Source organism: Dicentrarchus labrax, unplaced genomic scaffold (assembly GCF_905237075.1).
Source record: "Dicentrarchus labrax unplaced genomic scaffold, dlabrax2021, whole genome shotgun sequence".
NCBI classification, from domain to species: Eukaryota; Metazoa; Chordata; class Actinopteri; family Moronidae; genus Dicentrarchus; species Dicentrarchus labrax.
In genome coordinates this window covers 34,530,282-34,547,612 of record NW_026136720.1, presented here as the reverse complement: position 1 = coordinate 34,547,612, position 17,331 = coordinate 34,530,282, and the positions used below count along the sequence as shown (strand labels likewise).

Below are 17,331 nucleotides of genomic sequence, written 5' to 3'. Positions count from 1 at the left end.
TTAAATATCACAAACTGTCCCTTAATTTATCCAAAATACACAAACAAATATGTGTTAATACTGATTGTTACACTGGACTGTTTCCTTTATTTTATGTAACTTTAATTACAAGATATAAAATACCTCAACTTCACGATATTATCACGTACTGTAAAATATCTGCTCTTATGACAAAGGACGTAACTGTATGTTAATGTGAGCTCGCTGTACTGGAGAGATTGTTTAACGGTTAACTTCATAAAAACTATTTAATCTACGACAAATAATTGTATTAACTGTCTAAATAATCGAATTAATTAAATTAACAAGCTCTCAGTATTTCTAAAAGGAAATTAAAACTGTTTTTAATCTTTTACTTTGGTTAACTTTAGAACTGTTTGTTTTTTTCAAATCAACATTTATTTTATTTTATTTACGATATCTTACATTTTATTATGTTATTGGATTTTTAGCTTTGCACAGTTTGTTTTGTTTCTTTGTTGTTGTGTTTGGATTTGTTGTTTATTTATTTATTGTTGTGTTGTTGTTGTTGTTGTTGTTGTTGTTGTTGTTGTTTAGATACACGTTGGGCTGCATGTTTCTTTATAAATAAAACAGAGTGAATGAGTTTTGAGTTTTTGTGACTTCCGGAACCTCGCTGTGTTTCTGACGCGGAGTGACGCCTCCTCCTCGGACTCACGCGATCTTCGGCCGTTTAAAGAGAGCGAGACTGTTGAGCATGCGCCCGAGGGGTCGTCGAAGAATCCAGTAAATAGAACCCCGGAGCGCGAGCGGAGTGTCGGCGCTGACGTCACGGCCCTACAGTGAGAGCTCGAGCTGAATTGTAAGCGCGAGCTTCAGACGGAGGCGCGCGAGGAACCGGACACAACGACGATGAGCTGCAGTCGGTATCACTCCGCTGCTTTCTGACGGGAAATAAACCGCGTTTCTCTCCGACCGTCGGTGGGTTTTCTTCCTCCAGCGGCGCGAACACACCGACCGACATTTTGGGGAGTGTTTCTTCCACCATGTCCTCCGCGGCGGCCTCCAGAAGGCAGTCCTGCTATCTGTGCGACCTGCCGCGCATGCCGTGGGCGATGATCTGGGATTTTACCGAGCCCGTGTGCCGCGGATGTGTCAACTACGAGGGCGCCGACCGGATCGAGTTCGTTATAGACACCGCCCGGCAGCTGAAGAGGGCGCACGGCTTCCAGGATGGCCGCTCTCCGGGCCCGGGGAAGCCCCAGCAGCACCCCGGGAAGGAGCTCAACCACTCGGCTGGAGACTCCCGTCCGCCGCAGCCGTTGGACCGCTACCCGCTGTCCGACCGCCCGCCGCGGCTCGGACCGGAGTACCAAGCGGGGCGGCAGGCGAACGGCCTCCCGATGCCGAACGGATTCCCAAAACCGGACGAGCCTCCGGAGCTCAACCGTCAGAGCCCGAACCCGCGCAGGACCAGCGCGGTTCCGCCCAGCCTGGTGCCGCTGGTGAACGGCGGCATCCCCATCGGGCACCCGCTCAACGGCCGCCCGGCGCAGATGGGGCTGCCCGGGGTGCTCAGCGTGTCGGGCCCCGGGGAGCACGGTAAGCGACCGGAGGAGCTGAAAGACAAACACAGGCCGGACAGCCTGTCGGAGCTACCGGACAGCCACAAGGACTGGATCGGTAAAGGGAAGACGGTGCGGGATCTGGTGGCGCTGCACACCTTCGACGGCAGGTACAAGAAGGAGCACGCGGCCATGCAGAGGGTGATGGGATACGATAGTGCCACTTCCTCAAAGACAGGTAGGTGTGTGTGTGCGTGCGTGCGTGCGTGTGTGCGCGTGTGTGCGTGTGTGCGTGTGTGTGTGTGTGTGTGTGTGTGTGTGTGCAGGGACACAACCGGGCACTCAAAACAGGAAATAATGTGTCAGCGGATTTTATACACACAATGTGTTTAATCCTGCACAATAATATATTTATATTATATTACATTCTTATTAAATCTATATTTATTATATTTATATAATCTTCATATTTATATTATATTCATATTTATATTATATTTGTATTATATTTATATTCCGATCCAGAAGCTGTGAAGCTAACAGTCGACCGTTACGATCTGTGTTTGTTATAAATGTTCCTTACAGAGAATTAACTCACGATGTTTGTGCGATATCGTGCGGCTGCAGTTCGTAACGCCACGGCGCCGTAACGCACCCGTTCACCACGCTGCACGCAGACATAAACAAAGCTTTATTCATGGTTGAGCAGCTTCCTGTGCGAGCAGTGTGCTGTAGTGTTTGTGTGGTCGTGTTAAGCCTCTTCCTCTTCCTCTTCCTCAGACAGGGGGAAGCACCCCCGCAGCATGAAGAGGAAGGCGTCCCCGGAGCCGGACGGCGAGGGCAGCGCCCCCAAGATGAACGGCGGCGAGGGCCAGCCGTGGCTCCCCTCGCCCTCCGAGGTCCTGAAGATGCCCCCGGCCTCCTTGCCCGGCTTCTCCTCCGCCCCCCCGTCCACCATCTCCCCCCACTCCCGCACCACGCCCCCCGAGGCCGCTACGGCGCAGAACGGCCAGTCCCCGATGGCGGCTCTCATCCTCGCCACCGACAACGCCGGCAGCACGGGCTCACCTAAGGACAGCAACCAGGTACACTCCACCACGGCGGGCGTGCGGCGGAACAGCGGCAGCCCCCTGTCGCCGTCCTCGGCCTCCCAGAGGAGGTTGACCCAGAGGGAGGGGCCAGTGAGCGCCAACCCTTCCGCTCTACACGCGCCCGGCGGCATGGACCCCCACGCGCCGCCGCCACAGAGCATTCCAGACTCTTCGGTGCCGCCCGGCAGCGTGCCGCTGTGCTGCACTCTGTGCCACGAGCGGCTGGAGGACACTCACTTCGTCCAGTGCCCGTCGGTGCCGTCGCACAAGTTCTGCTTCCCCTGCTCCCGGGACAGCATCAAGCAGCAGGGCGCCACCGGCGAGGTGTACTGTCCCAGCGGCGAGCGGTGCCCGCTGGTGGGCTCCAACGTGCCCTGGGCCTTCATGCAGGGGGAAATAGCCACCATCTTGGCCGGGGACATAAAGGTAAAAAAGGAGCGGGACCCTTAAAGTGTTTCTACGGCAACAACAGCAGGACATAAAGGACGTGTACATATCGGACACGAGGGACGTGGACACTTCGTAAAAACATGGCTGTATAATTTTTCTTTTTGATTTTTCTTTTTCAATACATTGTGTTTCTATGATTTAAAGAAGGTATGTATCCTCATAACGGACTCCTCGCCGTCTCGCAGTCTGCCGCTGTACTTTAGGTCGGAGACGTCAAACATAGAATGTGACTAATCTGAGCACTTGGCAAAAAAACAATAAAAAAAAACCCAACAGAGTAAGAAATGCTTCTAGCTGTACATGTATGCACTTGTTTAAAGAAAAGCTGCCAAATACAGTTTGAGACGTTGTAATAATCGCTGCAGTGTCTCTGTCTGTTTCCACTCGGGGCCGGGAGCTCATTGTGAGTCAGCCATGATGCAATCGCCTCCAGCAGGAACGAACCGGCTTCCAGGGAAGAGTGGGTGGAGGGAAAAGTCAAGGAGATAGAAGAGGAGGAGGAGGAAGAGGAGGAGGAGGAGGAGTGGGTTGCATAAACGTTTCTGTACAGTAAATCACACGTAGGCGGAGCCTGAGGCCGCTCGCCGTCGAGCCTCGTGTCTCCTGCGAGTGTTGGGAGATAACGAGGCTAAATATAGCTCGCCGTGGAGACGTCTGTTGAAGTGGCTCCTCACGTGGCGTTCTGTTTATCTGTGTTTCCCCCCCCCCCGGTGCTGACTAACGCTGGCAGCAGATCGGGGTCGAACCGGCGTCCTGATTCTAGTGAAATCACATTGTGAGGTCACCCGCCCCCCCCACCCCCCTGTGTGCCTGTGGAGCCAACCGGTTTTTCCACATGGCGGCGACGCCTCTGGGCCCTGGTGGCGGTGTTGTTGCCCCCCCACCGCCCCCCGGGGATCGAATCCAAAGCGGCTTCCTGCAACAAAGCGGCCTCGTCAGCAGACAAAATGGCCGCCGTAGGAGAGGATTTAAAGTGTAATCTCGCCGTCGACGTTCAGTTTGTGTTTAACGTGTTATTCTACGCAGGACGTCTGATTACTGGACGTCACATTCGGCCTTCAGGAGGAGCCGTACAGCAAGCCCCCCCCCGGCTGAGAGCAGGAGGATAGAAATGCCTTGCTCAGGGGTCACGTGCTCCTCAGTGGAATTCCTGAGTCACCGTCCTCCCTCCCTCCCTCCCTCCCTCCTCCCCCCTCTGCTGCAATAACACGCCTTCCACTGTTCAAGGTTGATCACACAGCGAGCGGATGAATGGGGGCCTGTGTGTTTATGCCGGGGCCCCCGCCGCTTTCAGCCGCCATTCAGAGCGAGGAGCGAGCGTTAACCCCTTCCTGCCACCCTCGGCTCCTGGAGCGGCCCCCTCGCTCTTCATCACGTCTACAACAGTTGCTGTAAACTGAATTTCTTCGGATTAAAAACATTTTGAAGACGTGAAAAGAATTTTAAAGCTGAAAGTTGCGTCAACAAGTTACAGGAAGATAAATATTCAGCCGCTCCAGGGTTTCACAGGGTTGATACTGCTGAAAATATCTGACTGTTATAAAAATGCTTCCTGTTTCCATCATTATAAACTTAAACTTTGGGTTTCAAACGAGCATTTTGAAGATATACGACAGGAGTTTTACACCATAATCTGACGTTTTATGGCCGAAACAGCTTCTTAAAAACACTAGTGAGATAAACAAACATAAAAATATATAAAGAGGTTTGACAATTTGTAGTTTTTTAGGATTTTATAACAACTTTTCTAATAAACTGCCCTTTTTAGGCATCAGTAAGTAAAACTAGTGGATTTGCTGTTTTCCTCCGTTTTATATCCTCATAAACTCAATATTGTGAAATGAGTTTTACACCATTATAACCAAAACTTACCTGATAAACTTCCAGGCAGATAAACAGTCACAGCAGCTTTTAAATGTGATTATTATAATTTCTTTGTTACGATTGAATAAAATCCGTTTGGAGGGTAAATGTGAGACGTGACGGTCGAGTCGCAGAATTAACGAGGGTTTGTTTAATTGGCGTTAAATGTCGTGATCGTAACTTCCTGGAGGCGCTGAGGAAATAAAGGTTAAAGCTTTAAACAAATGATGGCAGCAGTTGTTGGTTTAATGGTTGAAAACAGACTTTAAATGTTCAACTTGCCCTCCGGAGCTTTTCCAGTGTTTGTCCAGTGAGATTAAATCAGTCAGCAGAGCAGTGGGTCAGCACTGGGAGCGTTACGTAACGGCTCTTTCCATTGATGAATTCCTCTTTCTGTTGTAATCAGCATCAACTGAAAGGTCTTTAAACTCTCTGTCTCACTTCATGAAACTTCCAGGCTCAACTGTTGGTTCCTTTATATTTTATATTTATATATATATTATATATGTTATATGTGTCTTCATAGATGTCTGGAGGGAATCTTTAAGTTTATTTAACACCAATAATCATTAAAAACACTTTTTACAGTGAATTAAATACAGCTATTGATGGGCAAAGGTACTTTTAGCTCCTGTTATAATGTAGATTAACCCAGGTTATTGTATCATGCTAACAGACTGAAGCTAAGCTAACAGGTCCCAGGTTATTGTATCATGCTAACAGACTGAAGCTAAGCTAACAGGTCCCAGGTTACAATGTGAGCCGAGCTGCTGCTAACGTTAGCTCAGCTTGTTTCTCTGATAACTTAAGATCCAGACGTCCGATGACTAAAATCCTTCATCCGGTTCAAATCTAGAGTTAAAAAGCACCAAGATCTAAACAGTGGATGGTAACAATGTGGCTTCAGACTGGATCAACAGTCAATGTATGACAGCTTCTGGCAGACAACCACAACGCTGACGCAGGCACAAAGGGGATATGACGCCATCGACAGGCGACCGGTGAAACGCAGCGTTACCTGAATAAAATGACAGATATTCTCTGAGTTTGAACTTTGTTGGAAACATTTGGGACAATGTAAATATCCAGAACATAGTTTGGTATTTGTTGTGTGGTTCTTGTATTTCGGGGACCACGGGGGCCCCTGAAGGGGTACGAGAGGGCCCCCCCCCCGTAAAGCACGAGTTACTTCAGTTTCGGCTCCATTGAGAAGAATCTCCTCACATTCCTTCAAACGAACAACAAAAACACTCCGATGGGTTAAAACTTCGGTCTGCTGCTCCTTTTGATGTCTGCCAGCCAATCAGACGGCCAATCTCTAAACCAGATCCAGACCTCCGCCCCCCCTCCCCCCCTCCCCCTCGCTCTCGCTCAGGCCGGTTTGGCGTGAGGTCGGCCTCAGATTCCAGCCGAGACAGCTCATTTCTTTTCATCTGTCACCGAAACTCAACACCCAGCGGGCCCGAAGAGCCAGTGGCCCGAGATAAATGGGTTTGCTCAAATTACGTGGCACACTCGGAGAGAGACTCCGGGTTTCTCCCCCTTCCTCCCCTCTCTCTCTCTCTCTCTCTCTCTCTCTCTCTCTCTCTCTCTCTCTCTCTCTCTCTCTCTCTCTGTATCCTCTCTCTGTTTGTTCAGCTGTCCCTCCTCCTCCTCCTCCTCCTCCTCCTCCTCCTCCTCTTCCTCCTCTCCGGACTCTGAAGTGCAGGATGAGGCCGGAGGAAACACGTCTCGAACCCGTTGGCGAGCAGGAACAACAGACCTCAGCTGTTCGCCGCCACGCTGAGAGCGCCGACGTTTACTAAAGAACGAGTTGCTTTAAATTCACCTTCCTCGCCCCGTTCCCACGGTAACCATGTTGAACAACTCGTACCTGGAGGCCGAGCCGGCAGCGTCTGTGATCGTGTTTGAAAAGTGTACAAATAAAAATAAAAGCTGGTGTAACAGTCGCCGTGGAAACATCGTCCTCTTTATTTCACTCCGCCAGCGGCCATCTTGGGGAGACGCCGCTACGCTGAAATGTATAAAATATTAAAGGCGCAGGCGGCGAGGAACGGGCCGCCGCACTCCGCCCCCGTGAGCATGTGTTCAGGGCGGGAAGCTAATGCTAACTGTTAGCGTCCCTCTAGCTGCCCCGTTCGGTTGCATGCTAACAGTAGCTACATTAGCCGTTAGCCCCCCCCCCCCATGCTGTGCTGACTTCAGAGTTTATGGTGAGTTTATGTTTACCATGTGGTCGGGGGGGGGGGTCATTGCGTACAGCCTCTGTTCATCTGGAGTCCAAACGCTGTTCAAAAGGTCAGCGCCCCCCCCCCCCCCACATGAAAGACGACCCCGACTCAGGCAGAACATGCTGCAGTCACACAATAACCCCCCCCCGCCACATCAGCACTTTCACAAATCTGCCCTGGGGCTTTAAAGACCCCCCCTTGCACACACAGAACCCGCCGACCGACCCCCCCACCCAGACCCAGTGTGTGCTCTGTCAATATAAACACTGTTTATTCTTCTAGTGACATCGCACACACACACACACATATATATTTATAAATATATTTTAAATATTCAAACTGCACAAAAACAGCTCAATAAACAGACACTGGATCATTATAATGGTAATAAAACTTTATTGCCCCTGTGGGGCAGTTAGAGTCACTGCAACAGTTAAAGTTCAAACTATAATCTGAATATAATATAATATATAATCTGTATATAATATAATATATAATCTGAATATAATATATAATCTGAATATAATATAATATATAATCTGAATATAATATAATATATAATCTGTATATAATATAATCTGAATATAATTACTGTATATAATATAATATATAATGTGTATATAATATAATATATAATCTGAATATAATATAATCTGAATATAATATAATATATAATCTGTATATAATATATAATCTGAATATAATATATAATCTGTACATAATATAATATATAATCTGAATATTATATAATATATAATCTGTATATAATATAATATATAATGTGAATATAATATATTATATATTATATATTAAAACGTCTGCAAACACCAGAGATATGCTCTATATGTCTGTTAGCATTATAACCTGGGACACTTTGTTGGATTTCTGATCAGAACATCAGAAAACAAAAGTAAAGTAACTGTTTATTATTACTGATAATTATTAGTAATGAATAAATTACTGGATAAATTAGTGAGCACAGTGTCCAGATATAGTCAGATAAAGTAATCCCTGTCCTGCCAGCAGTCAGTGAAAGGTGTTGGGCAGCGGGGGGTGGTGTGGGGGGGGCAGTGGAGGGTCAAACCCAGCAGCTGCACTCTCTATAATTAGCCGTGGAGGCGGGCAGAGGCTGCTGTGCCATTAATCAGCGAACTCCCGGCAGCGAGCACCAAGAAAGGAACGCGCTGCCTGTTGACTCTTTATCTGGAAAACAGGTTTACGGAGCCAAGGCCCAAATATAGCAACCGGCGCCCGGAGCCGCGGCCCGGTTGCCTGGATATCCCCGCTGGAAGGTAAACAGAGGGGGACGCTGGATCTGCCACGTCAATGAGCTGGCAGGAAGTAAAGGCCACGGCGGGGGGGGGCTGTACAGTAGAGCCCAGAGGCAGCAAGCGCCTTATCAGACACAGATATCAGATATTGATCACATCAGACAGGAAGCTAACAGCAACGACAGCTGGAGATACGGACTGTGTTTCTACCTGAGGGACAGAGGCCTCACTGTAAATCAATAATCTATAATCAATACACTACAAACCCTGTTCACACTCAGCTGCAGCCTCCACCAGCAGTAATTAACTAACTCTGAGCTTTAACCGCCGCGCTGTGGACCGACAGAGATCCGTCCCGACCAACCGCTTCAGGTTCTGTCTCTAAGCCTCCTCGTTTCATCTGCTGGGGGGGGGCTCCCATCCTTCCGGACCCTCTGTTTAGACTCAGCTTTGAGCGTTAGCTTTTAAATACAGTGCGGTTTGTGCTGCACAGGGCGGAGCCGGGGCTCTCAGACATGTTTGGGGGGGTCGTCTTCCTTCAGATGTGCTTTGTAATTAAATCCCCCCCCAGCAGCAGCAGCTTTCCTGCCAACCATCTTCTGGTAAATGTGTAACAGCTGCTCAGCACTTTCAACCACGATTGCTCAATATTTGGGTTGTTGAGTCCGACCTTTGAACCGCCTTCCTGCAGGACGCCGCTGCGTTCGGTCTGACGTCGGCCTCGTGTTGCGATGGTTTGTGTGTCAGTGTCGTCCTGTTGCAGCTTTAAATGTAGGAACACAGAATGAACTAACGGACTTTAGAGAGAATATAACGTCTGCTGTCCGACAGTCACATGGACTCATTTTCAGGTATTTCTGAGGTTTTATAGAAAATATTTACCGGTTCTCCGTCTGACGTCCTCCAGCTTCAACTCTCTGATTCACTGATGGACAGATAGCTGTAGCTAAAGTAGATAACTGCTAATTAACTGCAGCTAACTGTATCAGCTGTTAGCGGGCGACAGAAGCGGGCTCAGCAGCCGGACCGGGATCGAACAGGAACAGTGTTACAGTATCGAGGTCATTTACAGAGTTTCTGATGGAAACATTGATCAGTAGCCAACCGCTAACTGACTCCCACAACTGGCAGCTGCACTGAGATTCAATCTAATAACTTTGACGCATTTTGAATTTGTCTAATATATTTTGGTTTATGCAAAACGTTAGCATGTAGCTTCACAGAGCGTCTCCATTTACTTTTAACTGTAACAGGAGGTTGACCTTTACCCCGAGGAATAAATACTTATCTCGGAGTTACACCCTCCACCATGTGGCAATCTGTTTCTGCTGAGTGTGTGTGTGTGTGTGTCTGGTTAGTCGTACAACAGCAACCACGTGTTGGGAGCTGCTCTTTATCTCTGTGTCGTCCGGCTAACGTTCAGCCAAACGTCAATGTGTTTACACCATGTGATGCACAGGACAAACGTCCCAGAATGCATCCCTTTGGAGCACCGAAACAGGCCCCGGTCTGCAGGTTTCTGCCCCTAGAGAGAGGACGATGCACCGGATTAAGGGGCGCGTGTCGCTGCCGAGGAAGAGATTCCCCGTCTGACTGCCAGTCAGCTGACAGCGGGCGGATAAATGCAGCAGTGTGGAGGCAGAGAGAGAAAATCAGGTCACTGCTCTGAAACAGGGACACACATTTTATTTCCCTCCTGCTCCAAAAGAGGGAGGAAAAAAAACGACTGGAAAACAGGATTTATAGTCTGGGTTATTTTCATTGGAGTCACGAGGTTTCCGAAGCGCTGTTCCTCCCCGTCGCGCTCCGGCAGTACGTCACCTCGCTGACATAAAAGTCCACAAACCCAGAGCGACTTTTAGAGGACTTTAAATCAGCCTCACCTTTTCCTTCTACTCTTTATTACCGAGCTCTTAACGAGGACGGTTCGTTACACATATCTCAGGTCAGCACGACGCAACGTCAGCGCCGACTGCTGCTGTGGAGGGACGGATGTGTTTAAGGTCACACTGGAGAAATCAGCTCCAGGTGGAATAAATAAAGTCCTTTTAACCCTTTAAGATCACATCCTCAGTTATGTAACTGCCGTTAACCAGTTAGCTTTGTGGAGCCCAGAGTTTGACACTATGGCCGTCAACAGTTACCTGAATAAAATGCCTGAGTTGATTATAGATTATTGATTGATTGTTAACAGCTGGTCAGATGTTTCTCTCCTCTGGAGGAAGGAAGGAGGCCTTTCTTGTTCTTCTCTCTCTTCTTCTGCATGATTAATGTCATCCTCCACCACCACGCCCCGCCGCTTTCTATTTTTAGATACCCATGTCAGGGAGTGCCAGCATCCTTTGTTGGCCACAATTCACATGATGGATGAAATCATCTCAAAAATCCTCCTCCTCCTCTTCCTCCTCCCTCTCTCACTCTCTCATTCCCTGGTTTTCCTCCCCCGCCCGGCTCTGATATCAGCCTGAACTGGGGCACAGAGACTCTCCTCATCAGGGGAAGAAACAAAAAACATTAAACTGCTTAAGCTGCCTCCGAGTGTTCCTCCTTTTCTCAAATCCTCAAACTGGATTGTGAGTGAGGAAGAGGAGGAGGAGGAGGAGGAGGATGTAAACAGATTCCCAAACAAAGAGCAGAAATCTCAGAGCGCCGTCACTCTGACTTCCCGTTTGCCTTGGCGGTCTGCGACGATGAGGATCTCCTGATGAAGGCTGCGAGACGTGTTACTCCCGGAGGACGTCGCTGAATACTTGTCATGTTAAAATACTCGCCCTTTGTTCTTCGTTAACGTGACGGCGCTCAAATGTTGGACTGAAAACGGTTTCATGTTTCTGCTTTTTACTGAATGAATGAAGCTCAGAGAGAAAATGTTAACAGCTGCTGTTAGAACGTGTTTCAGGTGATCTGATTACAAACGGACACCTCTAAATACAGCGAGAACGACCACGAGACGCAGTGACAACGACCACAAGACGCAGTGACAACGACCACCGAGACGCAGTGAGAACGACCACAAGACGCAGTGACAACGACCACCGAGACGCAGTGAGAACGACCACCGAGACGCAGTGAGAACGACCACGAGGCGCAGTGAGAACGACCACCGAGACGCAGTGAGAACGACCACGAGACGCAGTGAGAACGACCACGAGACGCAGTGAGAACGACCACGAGACGCAGTGACAACGACCACCGAGACGCAGTGAGAACGACCACGAGACGCAGTGAGAACGACCACCGAGACGCAGTGAGAACGACCACGAGACGCAGTGACAACGACCACCGAGACGCAGTGAGAACGACTACGAGACGCAGTGAGAACGACCACGAGACGCAGTGACAACGACCACCGAGACGCAGTGACAACGACCACGAGACGCAGTGAGAACGACCATGAGACGCAGTGAGAACGACCACCGAGACGCAGTGAGAACGACCATGAGACGCAGTGAGAAGGACCACGAGACGCAGTGACAACGACCTGCTGAGGTGGTCTGGGACACAGTTAACCTCATATTATTTGTAGTATGAACTCTAATATGTCCACTGACGTCCTGTAAGAACACAGAAATGCTCTGAAATTATGTTTAACTTTATTTTTTGTGTTCAGCAGCAGATGTTTGTGAACTCACTGTAACCTTGATATCACCAGACTCCATTAAAGAAATCGTACAATTTAAGAGTTACTGAGTGAGGAGAAACTTTATGAACTTGGTGAAACGATATCAACCACATATTGTTCATTATTTGGTATTTAAGTTCTTTCTTACTTTGTTATTTCCCAGCGTGTTGACGACGTTGAGAGACGGTTGGAGCAGGACTACCCTGTGACGGTAGAAACGACTAAAGCTAGCGTCTGTCGCTGAAGTGAAAACTAAAAGAGTAATAATGGACTTTAACTGAGTTGGTACGGCACTGTAGACGAGAGATCCAATCACAGTCACTGGAGACGTTCCTAACACCAGGTGGAAACAGGCTCATACAAACAGTCTGCCCTGAACAATTAAAATCCTTAAACCTTAATAAAATTTACACAATCTATGGAAGTGCAACTTTTATTCAGGTTTACCTGCTGACTCAAGATGACGATTCTCCAAAATGGCGGCCGATATAGACACAGGAACAACTTAATTAGAGAATATTTAACTTAAATATTCTTTCTTTAGGACAGCAGCTGTCTGACCTTTCACTACATCAGACGCCATATTGGCAATCTGTAAACGTTTCCCCTTTAAACTCGCTATCAGTCTCAGATATCAGTCGGGCGGATGAGGATGCAGCAGCTGATGACCTTTAAACTTTAACCTCACTGTCGCTGACGATGTCATCACCTCACAGATTCTTCCTGAGCTGTCGTGTCTGACTGTAACCCACAGATATAAAGGCTCTGCGAGTTATATAAGACACACACATAAACATCGCGTATGTGTGATGAAACTGGAACTGCAGCGTATAAACAACCTCTCACACCGCGTTTCTCTTCTGCCTCGCCGCCACCGCCGCCGTTTGATCTGCCCGGAAGTGGAGACATGTGTTTCCAATCAGCCGATGTTTCCCTGCAGCTTGTTTCACTTCATGTCTGTCGTCCAGGCGGCCGGGTGGAGCCGGGACGCATCAGTCGGACATCAAACAGCAGCTTCTGCTTCGACCGCCGCCACCTTTTGTTCCTGAGGAGGAGCTTGGCTGCTTGGCTGGCGGCCTTTGACCCTGCGCTTCCTGTTGAGGTCTGTCGTCCTGAAGTGACAACAAGTGGCTGCTGGGAAATACATTTCTGATTAAAAGATGTGAATATGTGTTATTTTATGTTTTATTACTTATTGTTTTGTTTTTGTGAGAAACCTGTTGGTTCTTATTCTCACTGTATTAAGGCTCCAAAAAGAAACATTGAGGAGGTTCTAATGTCAGAAATATAATATCCACAGGTATGTTTTCATTAATGTTTAATCACCTGAAAATAAAAATCATTGTGTTTTTGTTACCTGAGAATGTTTTTATCTACAGAGTCTACAGGGTCCTCTTCTGGTGGAGTCCGCCATAGTTCCTCCAGGGTGTTATTGTCTCAGTAGAAAGGCTCTGCTACGTTAATTAGTATCATTGATGAAACCTGTGTTCACCCCAAGTGTGAACCTATCACCAAGTCACCCATCGGTCATACCGTTCTGAAGCCTTGAGTTTGACAGTTTGATCTGAGTTTGGTGCGTTGAGCTGGACGGACTCACTGAGAATGAGCTGTCAATCACAAGGTAGCCCCGCCCTAAAGCATACCCTGCTTTATGGTCTGTTTTACTCTAAATGGGACCATCAGTTACTAAATGAACATCATGCTGTATGGAAGAAGACTGAAACTAGAGACTAAGACCAGAAACTCATCCGGACACTGTTTACTGAGCTCATAAATCAACTGAGAAGTCCACTCATTTCTCCATAAGACTCAATACTATCAGACTTCTTGTTTGGAGCTCATGTAGCTCCCCCAGCTGGCCATTAGAAAGAATGCAGGATTAAGACACTTGCCGTTGGTTAGTGGTTTACCCTACTATTTCATGTCAAACTTGCTGCTGTGAATAAAGGCCTATAACACCCTGGTTGCAAACAAAAACACCACATTCTCTTTCTTTTTTCTTTTCAATCACCGCTTTGTGGAGCAGTGAAAAAGCCCCTGAGTGTTAAAGTAAAGACAGCAGCTTACAAAGAGAAGATGCTGTGAGTGTTTGATGGACAGGCGTGGTCTGATGCTCCTGCTGTTACGTAACTTCCCGCATGTGAACAAAACTTCCACTGAATTTTCACCGTCTCCACAGATCAAAGGCTCTTCCCTGTTTGCTGCTGCTGCTGCAGGCTGTGAAATATGACTTTATTTCTCCTCCCACGCTCCATCCATGCATACCAATCTGACAGCTTCTACTATTAACCGCAGTGTGTGTGTGTGTGTGTTTGTTGTATAGCCTCTGGCGCAGGCTGCATGTATCTTCCAGTTTCCAGCTTGGAGCGTTTGTGTTTCTAAACTTCGGTTTCTCTTCCAGTCTCGTGTTGTGTAAGAGCTGCAGCCCACACAGGCGAGTCCCGCGGCCGCCAGCGAGCTGCCGTTATCACACTTAAAAGGAGTAATCCCACTTTCTCTCATTTTGTCTGCTGTGGTTTTACCGCGCTCTCACGCTGTGGGCGCAGTTTACAGCTTTAACACACCTTCTTTTCCTCCGCCAACACAGCAAATATAAACATTAAAGTTGTGGATATTCCCACCATCAGCTCGCCGTATATAGTTCATATATATTATTTATTTATTTGTTTGTTATTTCTGGCTGCTCTCTTAATTTATTTTAGTTATACCTGTAAAATCGTTTTATTGTAATTTCTTTCTTTGTATTCTATTTTTAAATCTACGTTATTTAATTTTTATTCCATTCTGTCTCATTATTGTCTTGTCAACCGTCTGCGAAGCACTATATAAACAAAGTTTGTTGATTGATTGATATATATACCAGTACATTTCCACTCTGATTGTCTATTTTTGCTGTAAAGATTTAAGAATAACCACCAGTTTTAACGTTACAGATACACATATACATCGGTACGCAGACCCCTGGATCAAACCGCTCGATGGTCCGATTCTAAAGTTACGAATCTGTTGACTGAAACTTTGCTGCTAAAAAACTCTCAAGAGTAACATTAGTGCAGTGTGGTTGCGAGGTCAGTACGTAAACAAACATGTCCGACAACGTGCTTTACAGTGCATCAGACACGACATGTCCACTAATGTTTTAGCCCAAACCTGGACGAGCCCCCAAATTATATTAAAAGAAGCTCCAACATAAATCAATAAATCAGTGGTTTCCAAACATCATCAACAACAGCAAATAAATGTAGTTTAAAGAAAATGTTTTGCATTTCCTGTTCCAGTATCATCCTGCTACGTAGTCACATGCTGTCATTATTAATACTGAGCTAAAATATGATGTAAGATAGTCAGTGGAGGTCAAATGAATTGATCAGAAACACTTCAATCGTGGCTCCAAATAAAACTTTTAGATATTTATTATTATATTATTTTGACATCATTACATGAATAGTTATTGTATAGATGTTGTGGAAAGTCGTACTAATACGTTTTCTGGTAAGTAATGTATCCTCCATAATGAATGTAAATGTAAAAAAAGGCAAAGCAATAATAAAAAAAACAATACATTTGGTTATTTTAATTAATTTTAATGACTTAAAACTGGTTGAAATCTCGTTGCTGTTCCCCAGCAGGATGATCTGCGCTCTAACACGCAGCGTCCACCTGATCCCGTCCGTTCATTCTTCGAGGCCTCCCACAGGCGGGATGGGATTGCCACCCGACCCTGATGACTTCACAAGCTTTCAGTTTTTTTTTTCCCAAGCTAAAAAAAACTCTCTCTCTACTCTAATAACAGCCTGTGCATGGTAGCAAAAAATAAATCCCCACAGGAGCAGGCAGAGGCAGAGATCTCTCTCACTCTGTCGCTGTTAGCTGCGAACATCTGGTTCCCAGCCATGATTCATGGAAGAGCCTTTCCCTCCTCCTCCTCCTCCTCCTCCTCCTCGCCGTGGTCGGGGACGTATGGAAGCAGACTTCCACCAGTGTGACAGAAAAAAAAATATTGTTTTATAGTCATTATAATGAGAAACTTTCTCAAAATATTGACCTAGTATTTGACTTTGTGATACTAAGTCAATATTTTGAGATGTTAAGTCATTATTTTAACATATTAAGTCATTAATTTCAGATATTAAGTCATTATTTTTTTAAATATGAATTCAATATTTTGACATTAAATCATTAATTTGAGATATTATGTCATTATTTTTGAAATATTAAGTCAATATTTTAAGATATTTAGTCATTAATTTGAGATATTAAGTCAATATTTTGACATATTAAGTCATTAATTTGAGATGTTATGTTTTGTCACATTGGCACAAATGGGCTTCCATAGACGGACGGTATCTGGTTTTGTGGGAAGGGGGAGAAACAACTGTCAGCCTCATGGAAAGTTATCCAGCAGGCCGGGGGCAGGATATGTTTAGATGGTGGCGGTGGTGGTTGAGGGGGGTGAGGGAGGGGAGGTGGGGGGGAGTGCATATTTGTGAGAGGGGATGTTTGAGCTCTGCCAAGAGAGAGAGACAGGAGGGTGAGGAGGAGGGTGAGGAGGCTGTAAAAAGGCAAATTAAAAAATAGACAATTCTGGGAGAGAATGGACCTCACTGTACGAACACTTTCATATTTTCATCCTAATTATTTCGTATGTTATCACATCAGATTCGACTCCTAACTTCAGATTTGTGTGTAAATATTTTAAAATGATGAATGAATGCCACCTGTGTGGAAAGAAGCATCTGCATAAGTAACGCTGTGCTGATACCATATAAGGCTTTAAAGTCTACCCCAATGATAGAGTCCGATTTATTGCAGAGTAGGTTTTTATATACGAGGGATTTGCTTTGGTAAGTCGGTGTTTAACAGTTAAACGTAGACAAATATAAATAAAGATACAAATAGAGTCAATAAAAGGAGACAATAAATACAAATATAAAAGAGAGAGAATATGTCCAATATGGCCGGATACTTAAATAAATTAGTGAAGTTAGCAGAAAGTTAGCAGTGTGACATCAATGATATTTGCAATGTGTAAAGATAAAATCTGATTAAAGTGCATTAAAGTTGCAGTTCAGTAGTTAGTGTATGTTTCTTATACTCTCAGCAGACTGTGAAAAGCTAACGCTAGCTAGTTAGCAGCTATGAGTCAGGCTAAAGACAATTAAAAGAGCTGAAATAAACCCTATGACACACATACTGCTGTATTAAAGCAGAGCTCTTTTTTTATATATACTGTTGGGTAGTTTTGGCAGCGATGCCCCAATAAATGTGTATTTATCA

At 46.2% G+C, this 17,331-nt stretch overlaps 1 protein-coding gene across 1 annotated transcript; it reads left to right on the top strand.

Moving 5' to 3' along the window:
- Positions 1-746: 746 nt before the first annotated feature.
- irf2bp2b (interferon regulatory factor 2 binding protein 2b) lies at positions 747-3,425 on the top strand. The gene is made up of 2 exons (XM_051381311.1): positions 747-1,764; positions 2,307-3,425. Exons 1-2 carry the CDS (start codon positions 1,008-1,010, stop codon positions 3,065-3,067), a joined length of 1,518 nt encoding a protein of 505 aa, XP_051237271.1. The 5' UTR covers positions 747-1,007; the 3' UTR covers positions 3,068-3,425.
- Positions 3,426-17,331: the final 13,906 nt, after the last annotated feature.

Coding starts and splice junctions, on each gene's coding strand:
- irf2bp2b (XM_051381311.1), top strand. CDS start 1,008: ATGTCCTCCGCGGCGGCCTCCAGAAGGCAGTCCTGCTATCTGTGCGAC. Junction 1,765..2,306: donor TGCCACTTCCTCAAAGACAG/GTAGGTGTGTGT, acceptor CCTCTTCCTCAG/ACAGGGGGAAGCACCCCCGC.